Below are 25,283 nucleotides of genomic sequence, written 5' to 3'. Positions count from 1 at the left end.
TACTCTAAATGTATACTCTAAATGTGGGACAATAAAGGAATATCTTATCTTATCTTATCTTAAATGTATACTCTAAATGTAAACTCTAAATATATACTCTAAATGTATACTCTAAATGTATACTCTAAATATATACTCTAAATATATACTCTAAATGTATACTCTAAATGTATACTCTAAATATATACTCTAAATATATACTCTAAATGTATACTCTAAATATATACTCTAAATGTATACTCTAAATGTATACTCTAAATGTATACTCTAAATATATACTCTAAATGTATACTCTAAATGTATACTCTAAATGTATACTCTAAATGTAAACTCTAAATATATACTCTAAATGTATACTCTAAATGTATACTCTAAATATATACTCTAAATGTATACTCTAAATGTATACTCTAAATGTAAACTCTAAATGTATACTCTAAATGTATACTCTAAATGTAAACTCTAAATATATACTCTAAATGTATACTCTAAATGTATACTCTAAATGTATACTCTAAATATATACTCTAAATGTATACTCTAAATATATATTCTAAATATATACTCTAAATGTATACTCTAAATGTATACTCTAAATATATACTCTAAATGTATACTCTAAATGTATCCACTCACAGTTTTCATGGCAGTTTTGAGGTACACAGTTCTGTCTTCTTTCTTATCCAATCATCAGCTCTAAAACGAGCCGAAGTAAGTCAGACCGTTTTGGGAGGAAGCACTTATCAGGGTCGTTTCACAGTCGAGACGCTTTCGGACCGTCCCAGACCGCAAAGCCAAAGCAGTGGAAACGTGGCTTACAGGACTTCTGTCATGTGCCGTGTGCCCAAACTGCTCACGGCAGAGGCTAATATTGACATACGCTGCATGTTTTTAGGAGCTTCTTCAAACAGGGCCCGGCACAGCTGTTGCTCCCACAGCTCCGAGCGATGCAGGGAAGAGCTGTAGCGCACCTATGCACGTTAATAAGGTGTTGTCTTAAGGGAGGGATTGAGAGGGCGAGAGAAAAAAGGCAGCGCTAACAAGAGAGTTGGGGAGTTACGCTTCGCTCTAATCCGTATGTCTGCTGCCCATATTTAAAAGTAACTCAGGTGCCAGTTTCACAAGCGAGAGGGAGAAAGACATTTTGGGAGGGGAATACCTGTTTGAAGATAACAAGGCAAAGAAAGTGTGGGAAAATCCCCCCAAAAATGTAAAGATATTGAAATTTGATTTGAAAATATTTTAAAATTGTGCTTAGTTGAGTAGATGGTAGACAATAGAGAATTAACATTACACATTTGATACGATAGTTAACAATGAGCAATATTCAAGCTTCTAAATGATAACAAACATCTTATCATCATGACTATTACCTATTACACTCATTTAATTGATTTAACTAAAAATAATATTCCTGCCATAATGACTTAAAACGAGGTTGTGATACTTTTCTCACTCAAGAGAATCAAACTTGTCTGACATAAGTCTACACTCCATTCACACCTACAAAACTCTGCAGAATGAATATTAAAAGAAAGGATTTGATGCTGGATACTTTGTTTTTTTTTGTCTGTAAATGTGGCATATTGTGTTTTTTACTGTTTTTAAACTCATAGTGCGACTAGCAGCAGAAATGCAGCACTGTGGCAGGTTAGCCGCGCAGCCAGGCTAGCAGAGTGCTTTCATACAGGTGTGTTGACGCCTCGGGCACTCCATTCACCCTGATTTGAACAATAACTATCTCTTAAAAGGCAGGGGGGTTGGAAGAGGCGTCAAAGAGGAGATGCCCAGGAGCAGAGCTGGGGCCAAGAAGCACCCTGCCGCCGATGTCAAAGCTTGTCGAGACTTTTTTCTCCTCTTTTTTTTCCTTTTTACCCCCGGATTCCACATCTTAACCCCCCTCTCCTCTGGTCGGAGCTAGCCAGGGTGTTGTTGCGCCCTAGGACAGAGCGCGGAGGGGAGACGGAGGAACAAAGTAGGGCTGCGCGCAAGACCACAGCTGCTGCTCGCCGGATCAAAAGCGGACAGAAAAGCGCGCTCTTCCTGGCCCTAACGGTGGATGTGGAGGTGTTTGATGGACAGTGGGCAGCTGGGGCCAGTGCAGCCCACAGTGGGAGGGTCAGGCGGGAGGAACACAGCAGGCACCCAGGGGTGACAGGGGAGAGAGCAGCAGATGGGCGGGAGACAAGGAACTAAAGGGATGTCTGGAGAGGACGGTAAAGGGTCACGAGGCAGATTGTTGGATGAGGATATATTCGTCTATGAATTAGGGCTGCTTCTTACTTTTGTTTTAATTATTCAGCTAGTAAAACACATTTTTCTATTGTGGTTTGAGACTTTTTAAAGACATGGTCAAGCAATTAAAGATTGAAATATGGACGGAAAGCTTTGAAAGAGATAATAATTACAAATAAAGTGAATTATTAATATAAATTTGACATTTTTAAAAAAAATTCTTTACATTTTGACTTAATATTTTTGACATCTTTATTCTAAAAAGTTTATTTGTATGTGTTTTACAGTCTTTATAGTCCATAGAACAAATTCAATTATCAAAATGGCTATGATTTTTTTCTTTTACAGTTGATTAATTGTTGCGTATGAATATATTCATAATTAATATGACTTTTATTCTCTGTTTTACAACGTTTTATATTTGCTCCAGTTTGTTTTTTGTTTTTTCCTATTCAGGCCATGCTGGAGCCGTTAGCTTAACTGTTGCTAATGCTATCCAATTCTATCCCAATGTATTTGTTGCTCACACTAGTCCTTATTTATCGGCTCAACCAGGCATCGGAAAACCCCAAAACCGCGTGGAGCATTCCTCTTTTTCCCACACTTTTCCGTAACGATGAAAGAGAGAAAAAAAAAGGAAGAAGAAGAAGATAGAATCACGGAAGCTCATCCTATCTCCTCCTCCACGCCGTTTTCCGAGCCTTAAGTCGAAACAGCAGTCAGCCGACATATGCCCGGCGCGCATTACCTCAGCCAGTTTGATTTAGTGCAGATGTGGAGTCGTTTTTAGGGAAGAGGAGGGAGAGAGACAGAGACAGAGAGTGGGCCTGTGTTTACATACTTTTACCTCCGTTCTCTCTCGCTCTTTCTCTCCTTCCAAACTCCACTCCTTTGTGTACGTCTCCAAAGGGGGGAGTGTTTCGCCTCTCCTGCATGGACTTTCACTGACCTGTTTTTCTTTACCGTTTTATTACAGCGCTCATTGGCCTTTTACGGTACCCCTCTACAGCACCCGCCCCACCCCCAAACCCGCCTCCACCCCCCAAACCCGCCTCCCAGAGTTTCTCAATCAAGGCAGACGAACTACCATTTGTTTAATAACTGAGAAGATATTGAACAGTTACAGTTAGCATACATGCAATCGGTGATATCAGAGGGTTTCCCCAAATATAAGTGTTCGTCCGATATCGAAAATGTACTCAGTATTTGGCACCGATATTTGGTTCTGTGCTGTCCCAGTCTGCATAAGCTCATGTGTCATTCCAGTTTGTCCTCAGATTTGTCTTTTTGAACAGACTGATGAGTAAAAATAGAAATAAGAGATGAAATTTGGCTAAAAATATGTCTAGATGTTCAACCAATCATGCCAGATATTGATTTATAACACACATAAATACATTTTAATTTTATTTTACTTTTAATACGTTTTTATTTTTACAAAAGTGAAAAATGTATTTGTGAACTTTACTTATTTAACATGAATGTGCGGTCTTATTACAGTTATTGGCAAATATGGGTTATTAGCGCTAGCGTAAGCCATATTGGATATTGATATTCGCTTTCTTCATTATTTATATGACTAAAAAATACATAAAACTCTTCTTTTTTTTATCGCATACAGTTGTTACCTCTGCTAACTGTTTCATCTTCAAGTTTAAACAGATCAAAAAGTTTCTATGCCGCCACAAGAATACACAGCCTTTTATTGTTCAAAACCCGAGTAGCAGAGAAGTCATTAAGGTTTCGAAAATCAGACGAAGAATGATATATGTGTGGCAAACTGGTGCGATTTAACGAGCGGCTAATTAAAATAAATCAATAGCACTGCGGCATGCTCGCTCTGCCCTCCCCCTCTCGTCAGGGGGAGACTGCTGTGCAATGAACAGCTGAGTGTTAACTGAGAGACACTTGTTACAATAAATAATGTGTTCTCTACTCACAGATTACAGTCAATTTAATACGGATTCAAACTTTCGCCAGCACTAATATTTGCGTCTTACTTAATACTTAAGCAGTGGACTTTCCTTGACTGTTTTTGTTTAATTCTGTTGAGGCAGGTGAACAGGAAAGACTTAATAATCTGGACGATCTGTCAAATTCTGGTAAAGTTTAGTGCTACTTTAAGGGCTGATCTCTGTGTCTCTTTGGGAGGAAAAAATACATTAGAGAAAACATGGGTTCAACGAAATAATAAAACATCTTAAATTGTTGTCGCTTCCAGGTGAAATGTTAGATGTCGAGAGAGCCTTTATTTTGAAAAGTAATGCAATGCAACATGCAAGAAGAGTTAACACATCCACCTTTGACTACTACCAGCCAAAATATTAAGACAAGATGACACCGTTCAAAGCTGTGGGTTGAAACTCTCTTGCGTGTTTGGCGTGAGCGGTGAAATCCCTGTGGAGCTCTTGTCCTGGGTCTTGATTGTGTTTCGTGAGCCAGTGGAGCGCGCGGGCTTATTGAATCATGCTGTTGACACTACACGGGTTTGGTGCTGGCCCCTGCGCGCTCCTCGTGTCCGACTGGCCGTAATGACTATTTGCTTACACAAAAAAAAAACAAAAAAAAACGACCTCCCCAATCAGCTCAATTTGCACGCACTTCCTGATCAAAAACATGGCGTTGTTCCGTTCACGAGGAAAGGATGGAGTTGGAGTGTGGCAACGATGGAGCGTAATATGAACCAGAGATTATGCAAAAGTCACTATCTGGGGCGTTTATAACATTATTCCCTCATCAAAAACTAACATGGAGTTGTTTTTAGCTTCAGTCACGTTTGTTTGATGAATCCTGTTTACGAGATCATCTTTTCTGAGATCTTCTGCGTTGTTTTTAACGTTTTAGATAACATACTTTTTGAATTACCACCTGATGGCAACATGCAGCGGGTCATGGATTTAGAAGAACTGGTCCAAATAATGAAAAACCAGTTTATAAAATGATTTTGTTGGTGTTTTATTTTTACTTTACTTTTTAATGCAGGATCACTCCGACATGCATGATTAACATAACATTACACCAGATATGTTTGTTTTTTGATGAGGAAACAATGTTATAACATGACCAAAGAATGTTGGATTCATTGACATAATAAAAATATATATAAGAAAAGCACTTATAAATAAAAACATATTATTATTATTATTATTATTAATTATTAATTTATCCCCTGTAAAATGTTCATTGTAAAGTTTGATTCTCCTCTCGCATGTTGAGTATTTCCATTTGTTACTCAAAGCTTTCACAAACTTGTCAAACGAGTGACATTGCCTGCTCCTGATTGGCCTTCTCAGTTCCCAGCGTCTTCAGTGATTGGTTAAACTGGTCCACAGAGGCTCGCCATGCCCCGCACTCTCACACTGTCTTGGCCGGGCTCCGGGCCAGGCTGGTTTGGCATGACAACTTTCCAGTGCAGGAATGCTGACACCACGAGTGAGTTAGGTGTGTCTGTGTAAGCCTGAACTAAAACAAGCCCCATGGCAAGTCACAGGAAGGTAAACAGTAGCATGGAGACGTTAGCTTAGCAGTGATTTCTTGTGCAAACTTTCATTCTGATCTGGTTGTATACAGTACACATATATACTGGATTTAAATGAATTTTATTCTACACATTTCATTTTACGTGCCCTTATTTTAGTCTATTCTTTTGTACTATTATTATAAATAGTTTTATGTTGCAGCTTAACACCGGAGCAAGTTCCTGGTTTGTGAATTGTTCACTGACAATTGCAAAAAAAACTGAGTATGATTTTGATTATTAAAAAACTTTAATTAAAAAAAAACATAGAACAATTTCAGATTTTCTTAAAAAATACACTTCAATATTATCTATCTAGAAGCCTTTGTTTAAGGATTGCTTTGGCCTGTAGGCTTTATTTGACAGTGCAGTGTGACATAGGAATGAGATTGTGTAATGACATACAGCAAATTGTAAAGAGCATTGAAAAAGTCTCAAAGCACAATAGAAATACCTGTTTGACTAACTGATAAGTAATTGCTGCTAAAATAATTGTCAGTTGCCGCCCTACATTTTCGTACTTATGTTACACATGTTCCAAAGTGCATAAACTGAACTATAAAGCAATAGCAGCCTTCTTCTTCACACAGGCCCATGCGGCATGTAGCAGCGTTACGTAAGCCTCATTTAGAAGCACCTCTCATTTCGCTAACCAGGCCTTACCCCAAGCCCCCTGCGCTCCAGCTCGCCGGGTATAGCATAACATTGTAAGCTAGCCAGGCTATTTAACACCTCGGCTAGCCCCTGTGATCCGCCCCCCTGCGTGACTGAGCGCGTGTGAAGAACCAGGGGCTTCCACGCTGAAATGCCAGTGATGCCGAGACAACCTGTAGAGAACCACTGGCTCGTTCTCGTAGCGACCAGCATTGCATTCTTAAAGCTCAATGAATAGGACAAGATAGTGTACATTCTAACCTTAAACGCAATGGTACTTCGAACCAAGAACCTAGCTCAACATTTAGAGATGGGTTCCACAGCTTCAGAGGGGGCCCCAAAGCTTCAGAGGGGGCCCCAAAGCTTCAGAGGGGGCCTCACAGCTTCAGAGGGGGCCCCACAGCTTCAGAGGGGGCCCCACAGCTTCAGAGGTCAGAGGGGGCCCCACAGCTTCAGAGGGGGCCCCAGCGGTATCGAAGGACGGGTCCATCACAGACTTATGTTTCTTCGTAGCTGCGGCTAATGATTATTTTGCTAGTTTGTGGTAGACTAATCAAACTGTTATTTCTAATGCACATTTAATAAATGTTTAATAAGGGTTGAAATATGGTTATTATAAACTATATATAAACTATAGTTGTTGACATTTTGATTTTATATTGACCATAAAATAGAACAATTATTTTTCATAGTCGACTAGTTATGATTAAATCGCTTAATTGTAGCAATTTTTCTTTGTTTTTTGGTTATTAGTATAAATAAGTGAGGCAAACCAAGAAAACATCCGTAAAACAAATGAAACATACATGCAATGTTTCCAGAATCAGATCATAATTCATAAAGCTATAACATAGAAATGTTTTGTTACTTTTGGTCTGTTCTTGCCCTTGGGCCAAAAATAGTCATTGCCTGTACCTTCCGGAGCAGCTGAACATCGCTCTAAATCTTGTTGACTTGTCACAGACATGTCCTAAAATATTGCACACGCGCCGTCTTTTTAACTTGTTGATCTGTTTTGTCGTATGCAAGTGTAATCCACCGGGCTGCACATGAAACAGAGAAGATTACTGTGGCATGATTGTGGTTAGCAAACAAACCTTCTGAGTTACGACTTAAGCTAGCATAATGTACTAGCAGTCTGTCATGTGATTTACCACGTTTTGAAGTTTGAGCATGCATGTACTGTGTACCTGGGGCCGTGGAAGTAAAAGTTCCCCTGTCGGCCAATTGACATCCTGGTGTCAAAAATGCGTTGACATTGACAGTATTGACAGTTATGTGCATGAGCTTTCACACCCACCTTCCAAAACATAGTTGTCATTTTTTATATGCAGCTTGAAAAGGTTTCCCGAGCTGCCACATTATAGTTACCATATTATGAACCTAAAGAAGACATTTGCGTATTTCATAAGACCCATTACTGTGACTTGTACTGTTTTACGACTCTGAAATATTGTGAGTGTATTTCTTTTAGGTGTTTTCTCTCAATTCTAAATACACTTCTTATCACTAGTTCAGTTCACAGAATGTTTCATGGTCTGGTTTTTCATACTCCTCTGTAAGCCTATTATTTGTATTATTATATTTGTATGCATTAACCTAATCTGTTACTTGCACTAAAGTACATTCATAATCTGGGTTTGTTCACTGACTGGGGCATTAAAGCGTTCCTGATTGAACTTCAAATTTGACACAATATGCTACTGTTTTTAGCCTCATTTAAACTGCTTCTTTCCTCAATATTGCCAACAGAGGGTGCAGAAACTACTGAATAGATTAGATCTGTAATGGAATCAGGTCGTAACGACTTAGATGATTACTTTTTAGGTTTCAAGGTTCATTATTTGATTGAACAGTGGTCCTTGTAAATAGCAGTGGAGCAGCTCCCCGCTCCCCTCCACACCTCTGTACCCTCGCTCTCCTTCTCCTGCATGGCCTAATGTACACATTCTGCGCCAGTATCCTGAGGAATGACCTCCCCGCGACCCGCTAACCTCGCCTTTAATTATTTGTTTGAAGACAGCGTGGAGTTCCCATGCTGTGAGCTAGCACTGCTAAACGTGTGTGCCTTCTAACATTGTGCAGAGGCCGGCCCGTAATAAACTCCACCACCAGATGTTGATAATAAAACCCTTTCTGCCTTAGAGATTTTTTTCTTGTCCACTGCGAGCTTGCTATGTTCTGGTTAGCCATCGGACAAGCTAGCGGCGGCACTTGTGGCTTGTCTATGTTTAGATTTACAGCTAGCGCGTATGTTTTAGCAAGTGGTTGGGAATTGTCGAGGTCTGCGTGGTCAACTTTAGGCTTCTCCCTCTCCAGGGCTTTGTGTCTTCCCATCATCTATCCATCTATCCGTCCCAAGTCCATCTCTGGAGGGTTGGCGCTCGTGTTGGTCTAAGCACACTTCATTAGCAGCTCAGGGGTCTGGGGAAAACACTGTTATCGGGCCCAGCCTGTGATAATCTCAATTGGCTTTGCTCAGGATGATAAAGGTGCACTAAGGCCACCAGAGGGAGGGACTAATGGGTGTGTGACCCCGCCCCACTATGCACGGGTGCCATGGGAACATGTTTGGGTGCACATAAACAGATGATTGTAAGGTAGGCTGACTGTAAAGAGAGTTGAAATAGGATGCAATGGAAGAAAAGAATTGCAATGGGTATTAATTTTAATTTAGAGATGTCGGAAAGTACATTACCTTCTTTTTGGTTGGTTATAAGTTTGTATGTGTTTCAAGTTGCTGATTCAAATATGATATTCTTATAGTCTCATAATTTTGTAAACATTATGTTGTAATTACTTATTACTGATTGTTCAACAACGATTGGCAACTAATATATTGTTTATTTAAAGTTGTAAAATGTCCAAATAGTTCAAACAAATACATATATGAATGAAAAACTACCACGTGTTCAAACATACTTTCTTTTCTATTGTCATTTATTTTGCATTATTACTGAGACAGAGATTTGCACTTGTTTATTCCAGTTCTTATATTCTAGAGTACTTCTATAGGAATGGTGTGGGCAGATTTGACACCTGGGAGTTACATTCTGCATATTACGTGTTTATGGATCAGAATGGGCACAGATACATGTGGTTATGATTTGGAGCAAGCTGTTCTTTGGCAGAAGCAGGAATGTCTCAGTTTTCTTGTCCAGCTCCTTTCGATGCCTCTCTATCTTTTCCCTTTTGCAGATTCTAAAAACACTACCTTTAGCATTAGCCTAGCATTTTTATTCCCCTCGTGTACATTTTAAATTTTATCTTTTAAAGTCAAGGGACCTACTGAGCACCCCCGCCTCGTGCCCTCTGAACGCCCCCTGGCAAATGAGCAGGCCTCACCTCTTTTGAGCACCGTACGATTGACCATGTGACTTTGAGCTAGCCTAGATTACAGCCGTTTAAGTTCATTGCAGAAGGTAAGGGCAGGTATCGGGGCTTCATGGGGGATTAGGAGCCCAAATTGGTTCCAGGTCTCTACGAGAGGCTAATGACCAGGTTGCGCTCGCCCGACTGATGGTGCCGCCGCGGACCGTACGTTACGAGAGGCTTTGGACTCCATGCAGGACAAGTCTGACGTGATTTGAAACCCCGGCATAATCTCAACCACATGGCGGTACCTGTAGCGCTAAGTCCACGCTACATGTTTAGTACGTGAAAGCAACGAGAGAGGGACGGAGAGAACGCAAGAGAGGTCAAGAAAAGGTGGACTTGATTGGTGGATGAGATATGCTAGATCTTTGTGCTGATACTGTAAAGATGTACAGTTGAACTTTGAACTTACCCGCACCATTGGGTGATATTTTGAACTTCATCAAGATGTACACGTTTAAGCTTTAGTAAATGCATTGTTGTATTGAATGATTATGTTTTTATCATCGAGTTTGAAAAGAAGGAATAGTCTAATATGAATTTATCTATTAACCTTTATTTAAAACAACAACAACATGAAAAGTGACCTGGGCCAAAGTGAAAACTGATCAATCATAAAAACATTTACACACAAAAAAAGAGATGAAGAAAGATTAAAACAGAAACTGCATTTAAAAGTACAAACAAAACATAAAACACATAATATCTTCTACATTTTACCCAAGCCACCAAAGTAATATAGTGTATTTTACAAATTAGTTTTGGTGTGCGGGAATAGTCTGTATAGTATGAACTGGACACCTCTAACTTCTCTATTTTCACAGCATAAACATTTCACATTTTTTTAATACACAAATTGCCTCAGAGTTAGCTTTGTAATCTATAGCCTCGCTCACGCCCGCACACACTCTGCTATAGCCACCGTGGTGCTGATTGGTCAGAACCGATTACACGGTACGTTTCTGTCATCACACTACGTCATCACTAGACCATATTATAGTTTCATGTAATAATTTTTATCAACAGAGTACCTGAGAACCCATTTCTGGAGACACCGTCACGGGATGAACGCCAATGTTTCCAGGAGTCGCCGCTACATGTTACACATTCATTCTCCTGGCAGAGCCTTTTAGAGACTGATTAGATTGCACCAGTAAAATGTTTCATTACACCATAGAATTATCGCAGAAAGATTTCTCCTAACATTTACAGTACATACCTATCCATTTGATCTTTCCAATTCAAAGCTTTCTCCAAGAGTGACCTAAAGCCGTAGTTCTAGGTCCATGCATCTCATTTCCAAGCCTTATCCTCTTGTCTTGGTCACCTCCAGATGACCCACCGCTCTACTCTGCCATAGCCACCGAACCAATGGGGCGGCCAGAGGAGGCTTTGTGGAGCTGGCTTTGGTGATAAAACTTCAGACAGCCTAATTGATGGGCTCGCTGACATAACAATGCCTCGTGAAAGGCACAGAGTAGCCCCACGCCTGGTCCTCATTTCTGGACAGCTGGAGAGGGGAGCGTGGAGCCCCTACAATGCACCAGGAGCGGGGGTCCCAACATGAGGGGAAGGTGGGAGCCGGGCCTGGAATGAAAGGAGTCATTTGTAACTCAAAGCTGACTTTCAGATTCCATTGGGTGATAGGAAGATGGAGGTGGATCGGTCATGATCAAGTGCACAGCGAAAAGACAGAAATACTGACCAAATGTGATGGATATATTTATAATACTGTAAGCATTCAACGAATTACTATGAAGAAGATACTTATTTTTTAATCATAGTAGAGGCATTCTTGTAAAAAATCTTGATGAATTGAAAGACTATGGATGTCACGATATCAATATTTTATACATTTATTGGCTCTATGAACAAGCAAAAGTTCAGAAATGTATGTTTAATCGTTCACTATACATATACTACATGAAAAATGTATCAACTTCATGTTAATGTTGTTGGAGATGTTTTGTTGGATATTCTAGTTGGACTTTATTTTTGAGTTCATCTCTTCCATATTCATTTTCTTAAGCAGTATTTAGTTGTACCATGGAAAATGTTGAGCTCATAGAAATAACTCACATCTTAGTTTGATTGTATGTTGGCATCAAACCCACAATCTTTTTACCAATCCATCAGATCTCCCGCTTTTGCATCCTGGGCTCGTACAATGGTCAGAACAGAGTGACTGCTTCATCCTCAGCCAATAGTCGAATGGTTCGGTTTTGTTTTGCAAATCAAAACTCATTCATCCTGTATAGCTGTGTCACCTTTGATACCCAGAGCTTCCCACTGCCCGCTCGCTTTGACGGTAAAATGCTGTAAAGTTGACATGAGCGAAGAAATTACCCGAGGAAAACGAGGGAGAGAATAGAGAACCATGACGCGTTCAACACCTGTGCTGCATTTAATACTTGAGGAATGTCTCCCCGGTGTCTGCAGCAACCCAACGTAATCAAAAGCTTTATTAAAAGGGGGCACGAATAGATCATAAGGCACATTAAAAATATCCTGGTGTTCCCTAGTTGACGGACAACCGTTCTTCTGTTGCAGGAAAATTGGGAACTTTGTGGGGGACCAGGGTGAGGCCCCAACAATGTAGTAAAGGCAGTTTAATACAATCCTATTAAATCCACTTTTTTTCTTGTGTCTTCCAGGTTCATCAATGCCAGGAGAAGAATAGTACAGCCCATGATCGACCAGTCGAATCGAGCAGGTAAGAAGACACGCCACAAATTACATTTAAACAAGACTCTATATTTATTTACACTTGTTATTAGCTTTGTATCTGCTTTCACATGAACATTTGTGAATTGCAAATTGTCCGAATATTCAAACGTTCAAAAGGAATATCTGAATACTGGAAAAAATCAAATGGAGCTAAAATTCTTTTTTCATTTAGTTGTTGGATGTTAAATATGAATGTAAGATGATAAATATGAATATCTAGTCTATATACCTAACAGAAAACACCTAAAACAGCTTTATTTTGACTGTATTAATATTTACCATTAATTGTGTAAATAAATAAAATAAAATGATAATAATACAAATGAATAAATAAATAAATACATAAATACATAAATAAATAGATAAATAGATAAAAAAAATATGCATTAAGAGCAACATGCATAAAAGAGGGCTGGAAAAAAAGATATTGCCCAAATGCATGATTCAGTCTGGTCTGAGCAGCACTGATTATATAGAATACATATAAAACATATTTTACCAGAGGAAACCATGCTCTGTGTGATTAGCGCTTCCTGCACACTCAGCGGGAGGTCATTTCAACAAACAAATTAAAAAGCAGATTCATGTTACAAGTGTGGGCGTCTCTCCATTTGTGCCATTCCTGTGATACGGAGTGGGAATTTTGACAAAATTTGGGGAGTGAAATGGAAAAAATAATCAGCATGACTAACTGCAACCACTAATCTGAAGCAACACGATAATTCCTGATAAGACTGTTAGGTTACAAGACATGACAGGAACAGTGCATGTATGAGATGTTTTTATCACAGGAGATAAGCAGTCATTCAGAACTGTGAATGCTGCTGAATGTCAATAGGGGATTTCCATGTGTTTAGCCCCTGTGTTGTTCAATAATTATGATAATTGGCGTTGTGGTGGAAAGGTTAAAAATGGATATGAATATGAAGAAAGCTATGGAATTGAATCAAGATTGGCAGTAGAATTAAGGAGCTATTTTCACCCCATTCATACAACCCATAATATGTTTGAATGTAGTATTAAGGCTATTATCTTACATTTTATTTAGCTTGTTTTGTGGGACTTGCCACATAATCGTTAGAATTCAGAATAAAATGAGTCAACAAATAATCAAGTTACTGATAAAAATATAGAAAATGTTGAGCATTCATTTTTTCTTTATTTTGGACACAAATGGGTCCCTCTAGAGAACAATTACAAACAATTAAAATAACATACATTCAAAAAAAAACTGCATCACTATATGTTTATTTGGAAAATGCTTTGTATATTTGTATTATATAAAAAATAAAAAAGTAACGCCACATTTTGCTAGTTAGACCATTTAAAAATACATATTGTCACCCATAGCCACCCGATTGCTACTCAACGCCATCATCTCTGCTAGCTAACCTCTCCACGTATTCATTTTGACCCCACACAGCCAACAACACAAGGGTTAAGCCAATCCCGCTGTAACAACAATGATGAGCGCATGTGCCTGTAGCCTCCGTGATTGGCCAAACGGGCTTCTGCTGCACATATCCTCTCCATCCTGTCGAACTGCATGCTTTTGTCTGCGCACAGTCCAAACAATGCTTCTCTGTGAACGCCTTTTGAATGACAGCGGCCGTGCTAGCTAGCGGCCGCATGCCGGAGAAGCCCGTGTGCGTTTGCGTGTGTGTGTGTGTATGTGCTCGTTTCTTTGCATGCCACGCGTCAATCAGTGCAAACATGACCAACAATGTCTAACAGTATGTCTGGGCTAGAGCTGGGACAATATGCTGATTGTCTGGTGTTTTTCTCTCCTTCTCCCCCCCTTTCCCCGGCCCCCCCTCCCTCTTCCCGTGTTGATGTCCACGTTTTGACTACAATCAGGTTTTCTTCTTGATCCTTCAGTGAGCCAAGGAGCGGCGTACAGTCCCGAGGGCCAGCCCATGGGCAGTTTCGTGCTGGACGGGCAGCAGCACATGGGGATCCGACCGGCAGGTGAGTGCGCCGCCCGGTCTGGACCAGGACATGGTTTTGAATGGACTGTATACGGCGCATTTATTAACAAGCATGTGACAAACCAGACTAACAATACAATTATATGGTCAAATGTATTAATTAGCATTGGGCAATATGGCAAAATAAAAAGCTAGGTCAGAATTTATATTCGAGGTGACTAAAGAAGCTGCAATAAATGACTGTATAAATATTTAGCCTGTATATTGGCGTATCAGATATAGTGCGGTTCTTTTGCTTATTGTTATATCCTCGAACTATTAAGGGGTAAGGTATTATTGAGTAGTTACTAGTAGTTACTATATAACTACATAAACTTTTGTTCATTGTAAATTAAGTCTTTATTAAGGCTTGTTATAAAGTGCTACCATTTGATTGAATGCCAATAGTTAAAGTGATTCTTGCACGCATCTATATATCTAATACCTGCTAGTTATTCAAAATGCTAAAATGCATGTGCTGAAAAGATATTGTCATCATAAGGTGTTCGTACTTAAACTTACAGATAAAAATACCTTCTGCACGAGTATCCCTAACACTTTCTTGCCCTAGCTCGCCACTACACCCTTGACCCGCCGCACACTCACACACCACTTATCACCTTGTTTAGCTTTAGCATTAGCTCCCCTTGTTAGCCGCTAATCCTCGCATTAACACCAGTCCCCTGAGCGCTCTGCTGCCTGTCCCGCTTGTTGTTCTTCCTAACCTGACACATGTGGGTGGAATCTCTCACAAATAAACTATCTCTGCACTTGTTTCCTCCCTTTTTTTCCCCCTTTGCTGACGCCTCTTTTCTTTCATTTCTCTCCTCTCTCCAGGGCCTATGAGTGGAATGGGGATGAATATGGGAATGGATGGGCAATGGCACTACATGTAACCCCTCCGTCATGTAAAGCAAAAAGGCAAAGGGGGAAGTAAGTACGGGCTCTTTTCTTGTTTTTCTTGTTTTGTTGAGGGTTTTTTACACTTGGTGGGTTGTGGGTTCGTTGTATTTTTCTCACATAGTTTCATTTCACTTGAGCGTCAACGCGGTTTGCTTCTCAGCAGGCTCCACACCGCAACGTCATCATTTAGAAAGAGCTCAGATCAGTGCCGTTGAACTGTTGGATTGTAGGTTTGTAGACCTGGTTAATGGTTCATAGCACTGTAATTACTGGGACTATCTACATGCACAGAGGTCAATGTCTTCTCGGTCAGCAGAAACAAACACAATAGCTTCAGAAATCGGTGCCATTATTCAATACTAAAAACTTAAATGTTGTCAATTGAAAGGACTTGAAACCATGAGATTAAAATTAGAAGTTTGTGGAGCCAATCACCGGCTCAACATTTGTGAATTATAATCATCAAATTGTAGAATGTGAACCCAACTGGATGCAACAAATTATATCATTAATTTTGGTACGAAAAGTCCAGTGGGTTTGGATGCAGGTGGTGGTGAAGAAGAGGAGACGTTGAGAGGTTGAGGAAGCTGGTGGTTCTTCTTCTGCTGCTGTTGTGGAAGTGGAGGTGGAAGTTAATTTATTGAACCTTGGCTTAGGAGACGATTGCTAAATATTCCACACTGTGATTGACGATCTTAAGTAACTAACGTAAGGAACTGCCCGTTACGCAGAACGCCTGGTGCAAGGACAGCCGTGCATTCAAACCATAACCGGTTTAAATGTATTTTGTGTTATCTTGAAAAGCTATTACAGCCCAAGGTCTGAGAACATGAATATTAACTATATGCTAATGCGATTCTAATATTTTGGCATGGACCACATCTCCCTTCACAGTTTTAGACCTTGTATCCAGTGTTCATGTCAACTCTTGTTCATCAACATATTGCTCTTGGGCTCCTTCAGCGTCCATAGACAACCAATTGACTAAACACTCCAATATTATGGCTTGGAATAGAATGTTTCTCTTGTGGTATAAAGTCTGGCCTGGAGATATTTGAGTGCAGTGAAATTCTACAGAAATGCAACAGTAAGTAATTGCATTAAGTCATTGTTCACACTTGAGTACATTTGCAGAGTTTTGATTGGACAATGTTGTGGCCAGTCAGGTTTAGTTAGATGAATGTAACTGTAATTTAGCTTGAAGCAGTATTTTTACAATTCATTTTAAAAGGATGGCCTAGCATGTTGTGCAAAGGGGCAATTGAAGATCTTAAGAAGTATTGTAAGCAACTAAATGTATTGCAGTTTTTTTCCCTACACAGTGTTGTGAAATGAAAATGGTTATATATATATTTTTTGTTGACCCATCATAAAAGTAAATTGTTTTCGAGTCAGTACGTTTTGCCACTCATCCAAAGAGCTTCTTCAGTTCTGACAAAGCTCTGGAACGACAGTTTTACAGTTTTGCAATGGACGACGACATATATTTCACAAACATCTGAGTTTTATTTTGGCAAATATCATGTCTATTTCCCCTTTCAAACGTTTTCCATGTAAGCTAGCTTAGTCTTAGTGGCGTTGCATCTGTCTCCAAATCCCAGTATAGGCATTTTCTGAGAAGGGTCCAGTAGTTACCAAATGAATAGAATTCTTCAGAAGAGGGAGTAAATTGTCCTGGGACAAAATGAGTCGGAATTGTGGCGCCATATAACCGTAAAACGAGGGACGACCCAACCTGGCAAAAAAATAAAAACCTACAATTTATTTATCGCCAACAACATCGGCATCACTCTCCCCATCCTGGACAGCCAATGCAAACGTTGGACATTTAGGGAAAAAATAACATCTCCAGGGAACGGGGGGCTGCCGGGGTGGAATTAAGCAGGCTCCAGTGAAGCGCTAAAGAAGGAGACGTGAAACTGTCCTCCGAGTGAGATAAATCTGTCTCGAGCCACGATTGATGCCCAAATTATCTTATATGCAAAGACGGGAACACGGCAGTACATTACAGGCCCGTAGAGAGATAAACGGGCCGGGGGGGACGTGGACTGTCTTTTCACAGGAGGGGATACAGGGAGGTGGGGGTATGTTTTGATTATTTTGTACTGGATGGAGACGATTTAAGATTGACTACCGTGACCAAAGACACAAGAGAAGAGAGACATTGGAATGGATTTATAAGGTTGTCGAAATTCCAGCACTTAAAATAGTGTTACTGTTTGCTCATTAATATGCAGAACTATGGCTTGATTGGAACATCCCAGTGAGGACCAACTGTCGAAACATCACAGAGATTTAAATGGATTTTAAATAAATTCTTAATGCAATTTCAGATTCCACCAGTTTGCCATCCACCTGTTTTCCTGGCACTGCAACGAGACTAAATTATTCTTCGCGCTGCAAGGTGTAATCTGATTATGACACACGACAAGGCTTCTTCTTTTTTGGAGTATGAATATAAGATACGCAAGCATTTTATGTAAAAAGCAATAATTGTATAATCTGAAGGTATACGTTCCATCCACCTCTCAAACCTTCTCTGAAATCGAGCTAATATGCTTACTCCTGACCTTTACTTTCTTAGCGTTTAGTTTTGCAGTAACAAGATAGCGTAAACATGAGTTTTAGCAACTAGCATGTAACTATCATCACTGTCAACAGCTAAATTGCTAAATCATTGCTTGTACTTTAGCATATACCGTATATTTTACAAGACATAGGTGAACTTCGCTAACACTAAATATTGATTTATAAAAGATTAAGGGAGGAACATTATCATTACTTTGTTCCCTCATTCTATTATCTTGTGACGTACATTTTCCCCCGCAGCCACTTTGCATTGGTGGCTATGCTAGCGAATATTTTATTTTGCAAATGATATTATTTTACAATCCAGTTAAGTTTAGGGTTAGCGCTGGGAGAGGTTTGCTAACTGGATTTTGGCAGAACTGCATCGGTGTAAAACTGACGCTCTTATGTATCGTTTTGCTGGTTTCAAAATGTGGCTAATCCTGGCTATTCATATTCTGTGTGTAAAAATATATATATTCCCTCCTGGACTATAACATTCATGCATTTTACACTTCCATATTCCTGGATACCTAATTCCACTTCTTGCGTGTAACTGCGCTCCCCGTTATAGCCCTACACACATTTACGGCTAAATGGCCATAGCCTGATTAAAGCGGGGCCGTTCTATGGAGCCACACTGCTGACATTTTGAAAAATCAAGACATATGACATCCCGAAGGCGGCAGGCTGGGGCAGACGAGCTTTTATTTAACACCTAAACTCCTATGCCCAATGAGCCACAATATAATAACACTTACCTTGATTAAAAGATCCCTTTATATGTAAATGGTCGCCGGGAATTTCCGAAGGGTCACAGCAGCAATTCAAGCAGTAGACATTTTTTCTCGCCTCTAGTCTCTCCCTCTTTTTCTCTTCCAATGCTCTTCCTTATGTCGCTCGCCCCTTGCCCTTTCTGTCTTCCCTAATGGCAATGTAAAAATGAAAGGAAAGAAAAAAAGATGACGAATTCTGGAAGCAGTGTTCCCTAAAACAGCCCCACATAGAGACAACATTTGCTCAGGTTGGCTAAGTCTTAATATAGGGCCATATAATTTGGAGACGACTTAATTGCGCAATGCACTTTATGCTTCATGACCAATTACATTAATAGCTTAATACAGAGGAATATTATCCGCTCTTGATTTGATTACACAGGCTCACAATATGGTATATTTGGTACTTAATTATGGACAGCCGTTGAGCAGGAGCGCTGTGGCAGAACAGAATTGTACAGGAGGCATGCGGAATGACGAAAGAGGGTGAGGTTATTGTCTTGGATGGTTTTAGCACTCTGGTTAATAAAAGAGGAAGGGGGGCATGTCGACTTTACGGAATGGCAACGGATTACAAGGTTGGAGATTAGCAGATTACAGTGGCTGAAACATCTGCCGGGCCTTTTCACAGGAGCTGATGCAAGTTATAGTGAGGTGAGGGTTTATTTAGTGGTGGTTTAAGAGACTTGTGATGGTAGAATTGGACCTGGAGAAAGGTGGTTAGATGATAGTGTAAAACTACAGGAATCACAGGTCTTTTAAAATGTCACATGCCAACGTTTCAATTAGTCATGCAGTATTTAAGTTTAACATTAATAAGCATTCTATTGTCCCTTGTATTTGGCGACCGCAGTGACCCCGCTCCAGTTTATAGCTATGAGTACCTAGCTAGTTTTTAAAGCCAAAGTACTTGAATAGAACCCACCGAAAAACAAGAAGGACATGCGGCTCAGGAATCACACCCAGAACCTTTTTGCTATGAGGCATGAATACTAAACGACAGCATGACCTGAAAGACAAAGTCTAAATCTCAAGCTAAACTAATGAGATGAAAATTGTGTTGTTGTTGTTGTTGTTAAAAGATTTATGAGTTTAAATTGTCCAAAAAGGGTAGAATTTGAGTATTACACAATAGTTGTGGACAAAGCTCGACTTGGCAAGAGCTTGAAATTGTTTACATTATGAAGTCGTCTGAGAAACAGCCGAAAAGCCAGAAAAATGCTCAAATTTACGATGCAGCGTAGCAGTATAAACATCCCCTTCGAAAATGGACCCGCTTTCAACCAATGATCCCTGTCATTAATCTTATAGCGGGCCTTCCCTCTCTCTTTCTGTGGCTCCTCACTCTCTCTCTCTCCACCCCTTTGCTAGGCCCTCCGGTGTCATTCCTTAATTGCGGTGTACTAAGGTGGAGGAATGCGGCGAGTGAGCATGCCTAGTGACCTTCCAGTGACCTCTCCCCTCCTATTACTGCTCCTAATCCCCCAGGGCTTCACGTTACAAGCCAGGACCAGGACCTATAGGTATCCTCCCACCACCACCACCACCTTGGCTCCTCAGGGACGCCCCGTTTTCCCCCTCGGTTTCTCCCCACGGGGCAGTCCTAGTTTGGCCCTTCTGATTCCGACAAACAGTGGCCGAGTGTAAAGGCTTTTCAGAACCCTTAGCTCTGGGGATGCATAGGGCCATCCGAGGGGACATACCCACCTTTCCCTTTCCGCTGGACGGCCTTTCATCCTCTGACGTGCTCTGGATGCGTCCTGCTTCTTTTTACTTGGAGTTCCCTCTTGGTTTCAAAGCGCGCAGTTGGTGATAGTTATTGACACTGAGGCTGTGAAATGTTGGATACACTTGTTGTAGAGGAGCTTATGACTTCATGTCTGATAATAAGAACGTACAAATCCTTTTTACGAGTGGAAATGTAACGGCTAATAGCATTCTTAGCTAGCAATTTTGCGTTTCTAGCATGCAAAATTTCCACCCCAAACTCCTACAACCACCAGTTTTCAAGTTTATTTTTGATGATGCACTTTGTAGAACTGTGTTCAAAGGGAAAGTTTAGTCATTAGCCATGTAAAATTAGCATATAGGATAGCATCATTAAAAGTAGGTCTATTTTAGCATTAGGTGGATTGGAACGCCATTAATGTTGCTAAGCCCTATTTCATCTGTTCCATACGCATTACTTTGGTTTATTAAAATTAAAAGTCAATACAATCACCTACAAAGTGATCAATATTAGCTTATTAGCTTACATGGTTTCTTAAGCTCTTTACATGACAGAAGATTTTACATACTCTTACTTTCCAACCAATATTCATAGCAGAATGTAATACTTGGAATGTTATTAAACGCCATCCAAGCCACAACACTAAAAGCCCACAAGAGAAATCCAAGTAACCGTTTCACCACGGAAAGTCGATACAAGACTGTATTTTAATGACAAATTCAGAACTTCCACTTCAGGTGACTGGACTGTGACAACATCCATAAAACGCCATACTTTGTTTGGCTTAAATCGTGGAGCGAATCTTAGCCGCTAATCCCTAGTGCGATGGTGTTACCGCCAGCCAAGTACTCAATTATTTAAGCACTTCTTTAAGGGGAGTCTAAATCAAATATGTCGGTAGTGGCTGGTCCCCCGGAGAGGACAGCGTGGGGACGGGGGAATTGACTACTCTCCTTGTAAAAGAATTAAGGCGAAGTACATGTCGATAGCTTGCTTCCTCGTGTTCGGTTTTCAAATGCAGAGGACTATCATGTTGTCTCCCATTGAAGTCCCGATTTAGTCCGTTTGAGACGTAGCAATATTTTTATTCAGTTTATTTGGGTTAGAGTTGTGTTAGTAGTCTCCGTTTAGTTATGACTTTTTAGTGTTCGTTCAGTCCTGGTTTAGTTATAGTTTAGTAATTTAGTATAGTTTTTGGTCCTAGTTTTTAGTCGTTTTTTGGTCATGTTATAATCCAGAATTAGTCCTGGTTAGGTCCTGAATCAGTCCTAGTTTTGTCAAACATAGTCTGGTAATAACCCTAATCCCATCCTGGTTTGGACCTGGTTAAGTCCTAGTTTTATGTACTGTAAACATATGTCTATTAAAAATCAGATTTGGCACTCTATGACCTCTATTTGGCCGTGTTTATATCCTCTCTTGGATCCTTTGCACCCTTGCGTCCTTCTACCCTTCCCTTTAGCCTAGCACTGTCTGTTTGTGGACCCAGGGATCATTTTCCAAACCTGAGATGTGACCACAACGCTACTGGGCATTGTAAACCACTCACCATAGCCCAAAATAGCCTCAAAGCAATGGCGTGTGTCTTTACTCTGCCGGGCTAAAGAGGTGTAGGCACGGAACGGTCTCGTAAAATGCGATCAGCTATTTGAAATTGAATTCACCCTTCATTGCATTGGGCTGTCAAGTGGCCACACATATGCAAGCTAATTTGTGATAGAAATACAGTGTGAAAGCTGTGTTGACATGAAAGATTAGAGTTGGAGTTTCGGTTCAAGAAGAAGAAAAAAAAAAAGAAAAGAGAACTATTTCATTAGATTTTTGCCAAACTTTAATGATATTACAACCATTCTTCTTATGGTTACGTTATTCCTGACGCGGCATCTTTTCATTGTAATGTAATGTTAGAAACACAGTAGGAATATTAAGCTAATTGTTGTAAATATTTGAAGTCTAATCTCTTGTTTGTCGTTTGTGTTTTGTGCTCAGGTCTGCCAGGCATGCCCGGTGACTTCGGCCCTCACGGCACTCCTATGGGCATGAGCATGGCACCCTCCTTCACCCACCACCACCCTCCTCACCACCCTCACCCGATGACCTCGCCCCACCCCTCCCACCTACACCACGGACCACCCCTGCACCACCAGCACCCCGCTGCAGCCGCCTACCTGCCCGGACACCACGCTCCGTCTCCCCACCACCACCACCACCCCGCCGCCATGCTGATGCACGGAGGAGCGCCCGGCCACCTCCACCCACCTCCGCACCACCCGGAGATGTCCACACAGAGGACCCCCTTAATGTCCCCCATCGACCCCAGCGCCGGTGGGCAGAGCTTGGACATCCACGCCCAGTGATGTCGGGGACTCGCCGGACTGAAAACCCCGCCCCACAAGACAAGCAGCTACTATGAAAAAACAAAAACATGTGATTTTTTTGCTCTTTGTAAGACCAGAATTTGACGCTCTTCGAAATTCCACAACGAGCTGTGATGATTTTGTTTTTTTACTTGTCAAGTTTGCTACTTTGATCCAAAAACGTGGACCAAGCTGAAACTTTGTAAAGACTTGGGATATTTTGGTTAAACATTGGCCCGGAAAAAAACAAAAAACGGACACGTGAAGACAGACTTGTTTTTCTTCCGCACCTGTTTAGTAACGTCGGGAAATCAATCCACTCTGGAAAAAATGGACAGAAAGACTCCAAGAGTATAACTACTGTAGTATAAAGTATAGATACTAAGTTAAAACTTGTGCATTTTTGGGTTGGTCACTAAGTTTGTTTCCTGAAGCTAGTTTTTAGACTATTTTCTCTCTCTCTGTCTCTCATTCACTGTGTGCACTCCAAATCTGGAGGAGAACTGTCTTGCAGCACAGCATCATGGGAAAAAAATTAAGTTTCCGAAACGCAGAGAGGGGCAATCAGATCCTGCCGATCCGACACAAAATGTAAGACACGGCGGGGAAATGGCTGCTAAAACGACAACACATCACACCAGAAAATTTACTTTGAAAATCCGATTACTTTCTTTTTTCTTTTTTTCATGAATGAATGTTGCCCTGTATTTTTTTCCCCCCGAAATTCTTTGAAAACGCCCAAGCACTGGATTGTGTTGGTTTTTATACATTTTAATTTTAATAATATTTTATTGTTTTTTGTACCCTCTGGACTCTCGTTGGTCGGAGCCCGTTGAAGGAAAAAAAACTTGGAAATATCCTACTAGCGCTTCTCTACTTGTAATTTTTTGTTTTTGGTTTTTTTGGCGAGGATCAACAAAAGTGGCCATACAGACTTTATATATTGACACTGTTGATTCAATGGCACTGGAGAAGCCGTCGGTGGTCGGATGCACCAAAAAAGAAAAAAAAAAAACTCAAAAAAATTGATGGGGAAAAAAAACTTAAATTATGAACTCAATGCTTTTGGCGGGAAAAAGCTGAGAGAATATTGTATCAAACTTCGTACAAAAGTGGCCATACAGACTTTATATATTGACACTGTTGATTCAATGGCACTGGAGAAGCCGTCGGTGGTCGGATGCACCAAAAAAGAAAAAAAAAAAACTCAAAAAAATTGATGGGGAAAAAAAACTTAAATTATGAACTCAATGCTTTTGGCGGGAAAAAGCTGAGAGAATATTGTATCAAACTTCGTACAGAGTTCAGTCTATTAATTGTTTCATGTTAGATATTCTATGTGTTTACCTCAATTGAAAAGAATGTTTTTTGCTAGTTTCAGATCTGCTGTGGCATTGATATTGTATGTCCATAAATTCCTTCCTTTTTCAGCACGTGTCCCTCACTAGATGATAAGATGCCGTCTCCCTTGAGCTTTGTCGAAAGTACATGAAATACTTGTATGAGGAGTGTGACGTAATGTTTCAAAGGTGTTCAGTCACAAAATGCTGTAATAAATATTTCATTTTTTGATTTTTGTTAGATTTTTGTGTGTCTAAGTGTCTTCTGAAAATGCACGGTTTGTTGTTTTCCTCATGCGGAAATTGTCCAAAAAGACTTGACATGCATTTTTTATTTATTTATCTTTTTTGAAAATGAATCTGAATTTTAGTTTCAGTAGATGAATTAACTTAAGCTTGGTTCTTATATAAAGTAGCCTATATTTATTATTTTAATTGATGCTCTAATTATGACTTGGAAAATTCTATTAATATTATAAATTGTATTATTTGTAGGACCTGCTCTTAAGTGCACCATTCCTTAGTGACAGTATTTTCCAAATGACAGTAACTAATTGTGTCTAAAATAGATCTCCCTGTGGCAATTTATTTAGCCACTCACAAAAACATGCTAATTAGCTGTCACATGCAAATGAAGGGAGAGGAATTGCACTTGGTGAATTTAAAGACATGTCAACTACGACGAAGCTCTTTAACACACTTCAACTTCAAAAAATAAGAATGAAAATAACTTTTAAAATGTTTTTCAGCATTTATAAAAATTGAAGAGGGAATTCAAATAATAAAAGTAGGGAAAAAAATGAATTTTCACTGTATATTTGAAAATTAGCAGTAACAGTAAAATTGCACTTGGTGAATTTAAAGACATAATATTCTAATGTAATAATAATACATACATACATACATACATATACACACACACACACATAAATATTTCTAGTCATGATATTTTGTGTGTCTTTACAGTCAGAAGTGGTACACTTTGATTACGTGTATTTTCAAATGCGTGTATTTATATTGTCTCAAACATTGTATTTGTTTCTTAAAATATATTAGAAAATTTGAAGAAAAAAATATCTAATTCTGCTTAAAGTCTGGGGGTTCCACACGACAAACCCACTGGAGCCCCCTGCAC

General features: G+C 40.0%; 1 protein-coding gene across 10 annotated transcripts in view; it reads left to right on the top strand.

Annotated features, from left to right (window-relative positions):
* The window catches only part of meis2a (Meis homeobox 2a), a 145,284-nt gene extending 120,904 nt beyond the window's left edge, over positions 1-24,380 (top strand). For 6 of the 10 annotated variants that reach the window (XM_072458173.1, XM_072458172.1, XM_072458178.1 and 3 more), the window contains 4 exons: positions 12,436-12,494; positions 14,366-14,476; positions 15,313-15,408; positions 22,441-22,706. In XM_072458173.1, coding sequence (XP_072314274.1) covers positions 12,436-12,494; positions 14,366-14,476; positions 15,313-15,371 — 229 coding nt within the window. In that variant the 3' untranslated portion in view covers positions 15,372-15,408; positions 22,441-22,706. Of the gene's footprint in view, positions 1-12,435; positions 12,495-14,365; positions 14,477-15,312; positions 15,409-22,440 lie in introns of all 10 variants that reach the window. The other 4 variants (XM_072458175.1, XM_072458179.1, XM_072458180.1 and 1 more) reach the window with 2 other exon arrangements.
* Positions 24,381-25,283: the final 903 nt, after the last annotated feature.

Source organism: Eucyclogobius newberryi, unplaced genomic scaffold (genome assembly GCF_026437365.1).
Source record: "Eucyclogobius newberryi isolate DKJ021-1_F unplaced genomic scaffold, fEucNew1.0.hap1 SCAF_21, whole genome shotgun sequence".
Lineage (NCBI taxonomy): Eukaryota > Metazoa > Chordata > Actinopteri > Gobiiformes > Gobiidae > Eucyclogobius > Eucyclogobius newberryi.
Note: the sequence above shows the minus strand (reverse complement) of the source record. Positions and strands in the feature narration are given on the sequence as shown.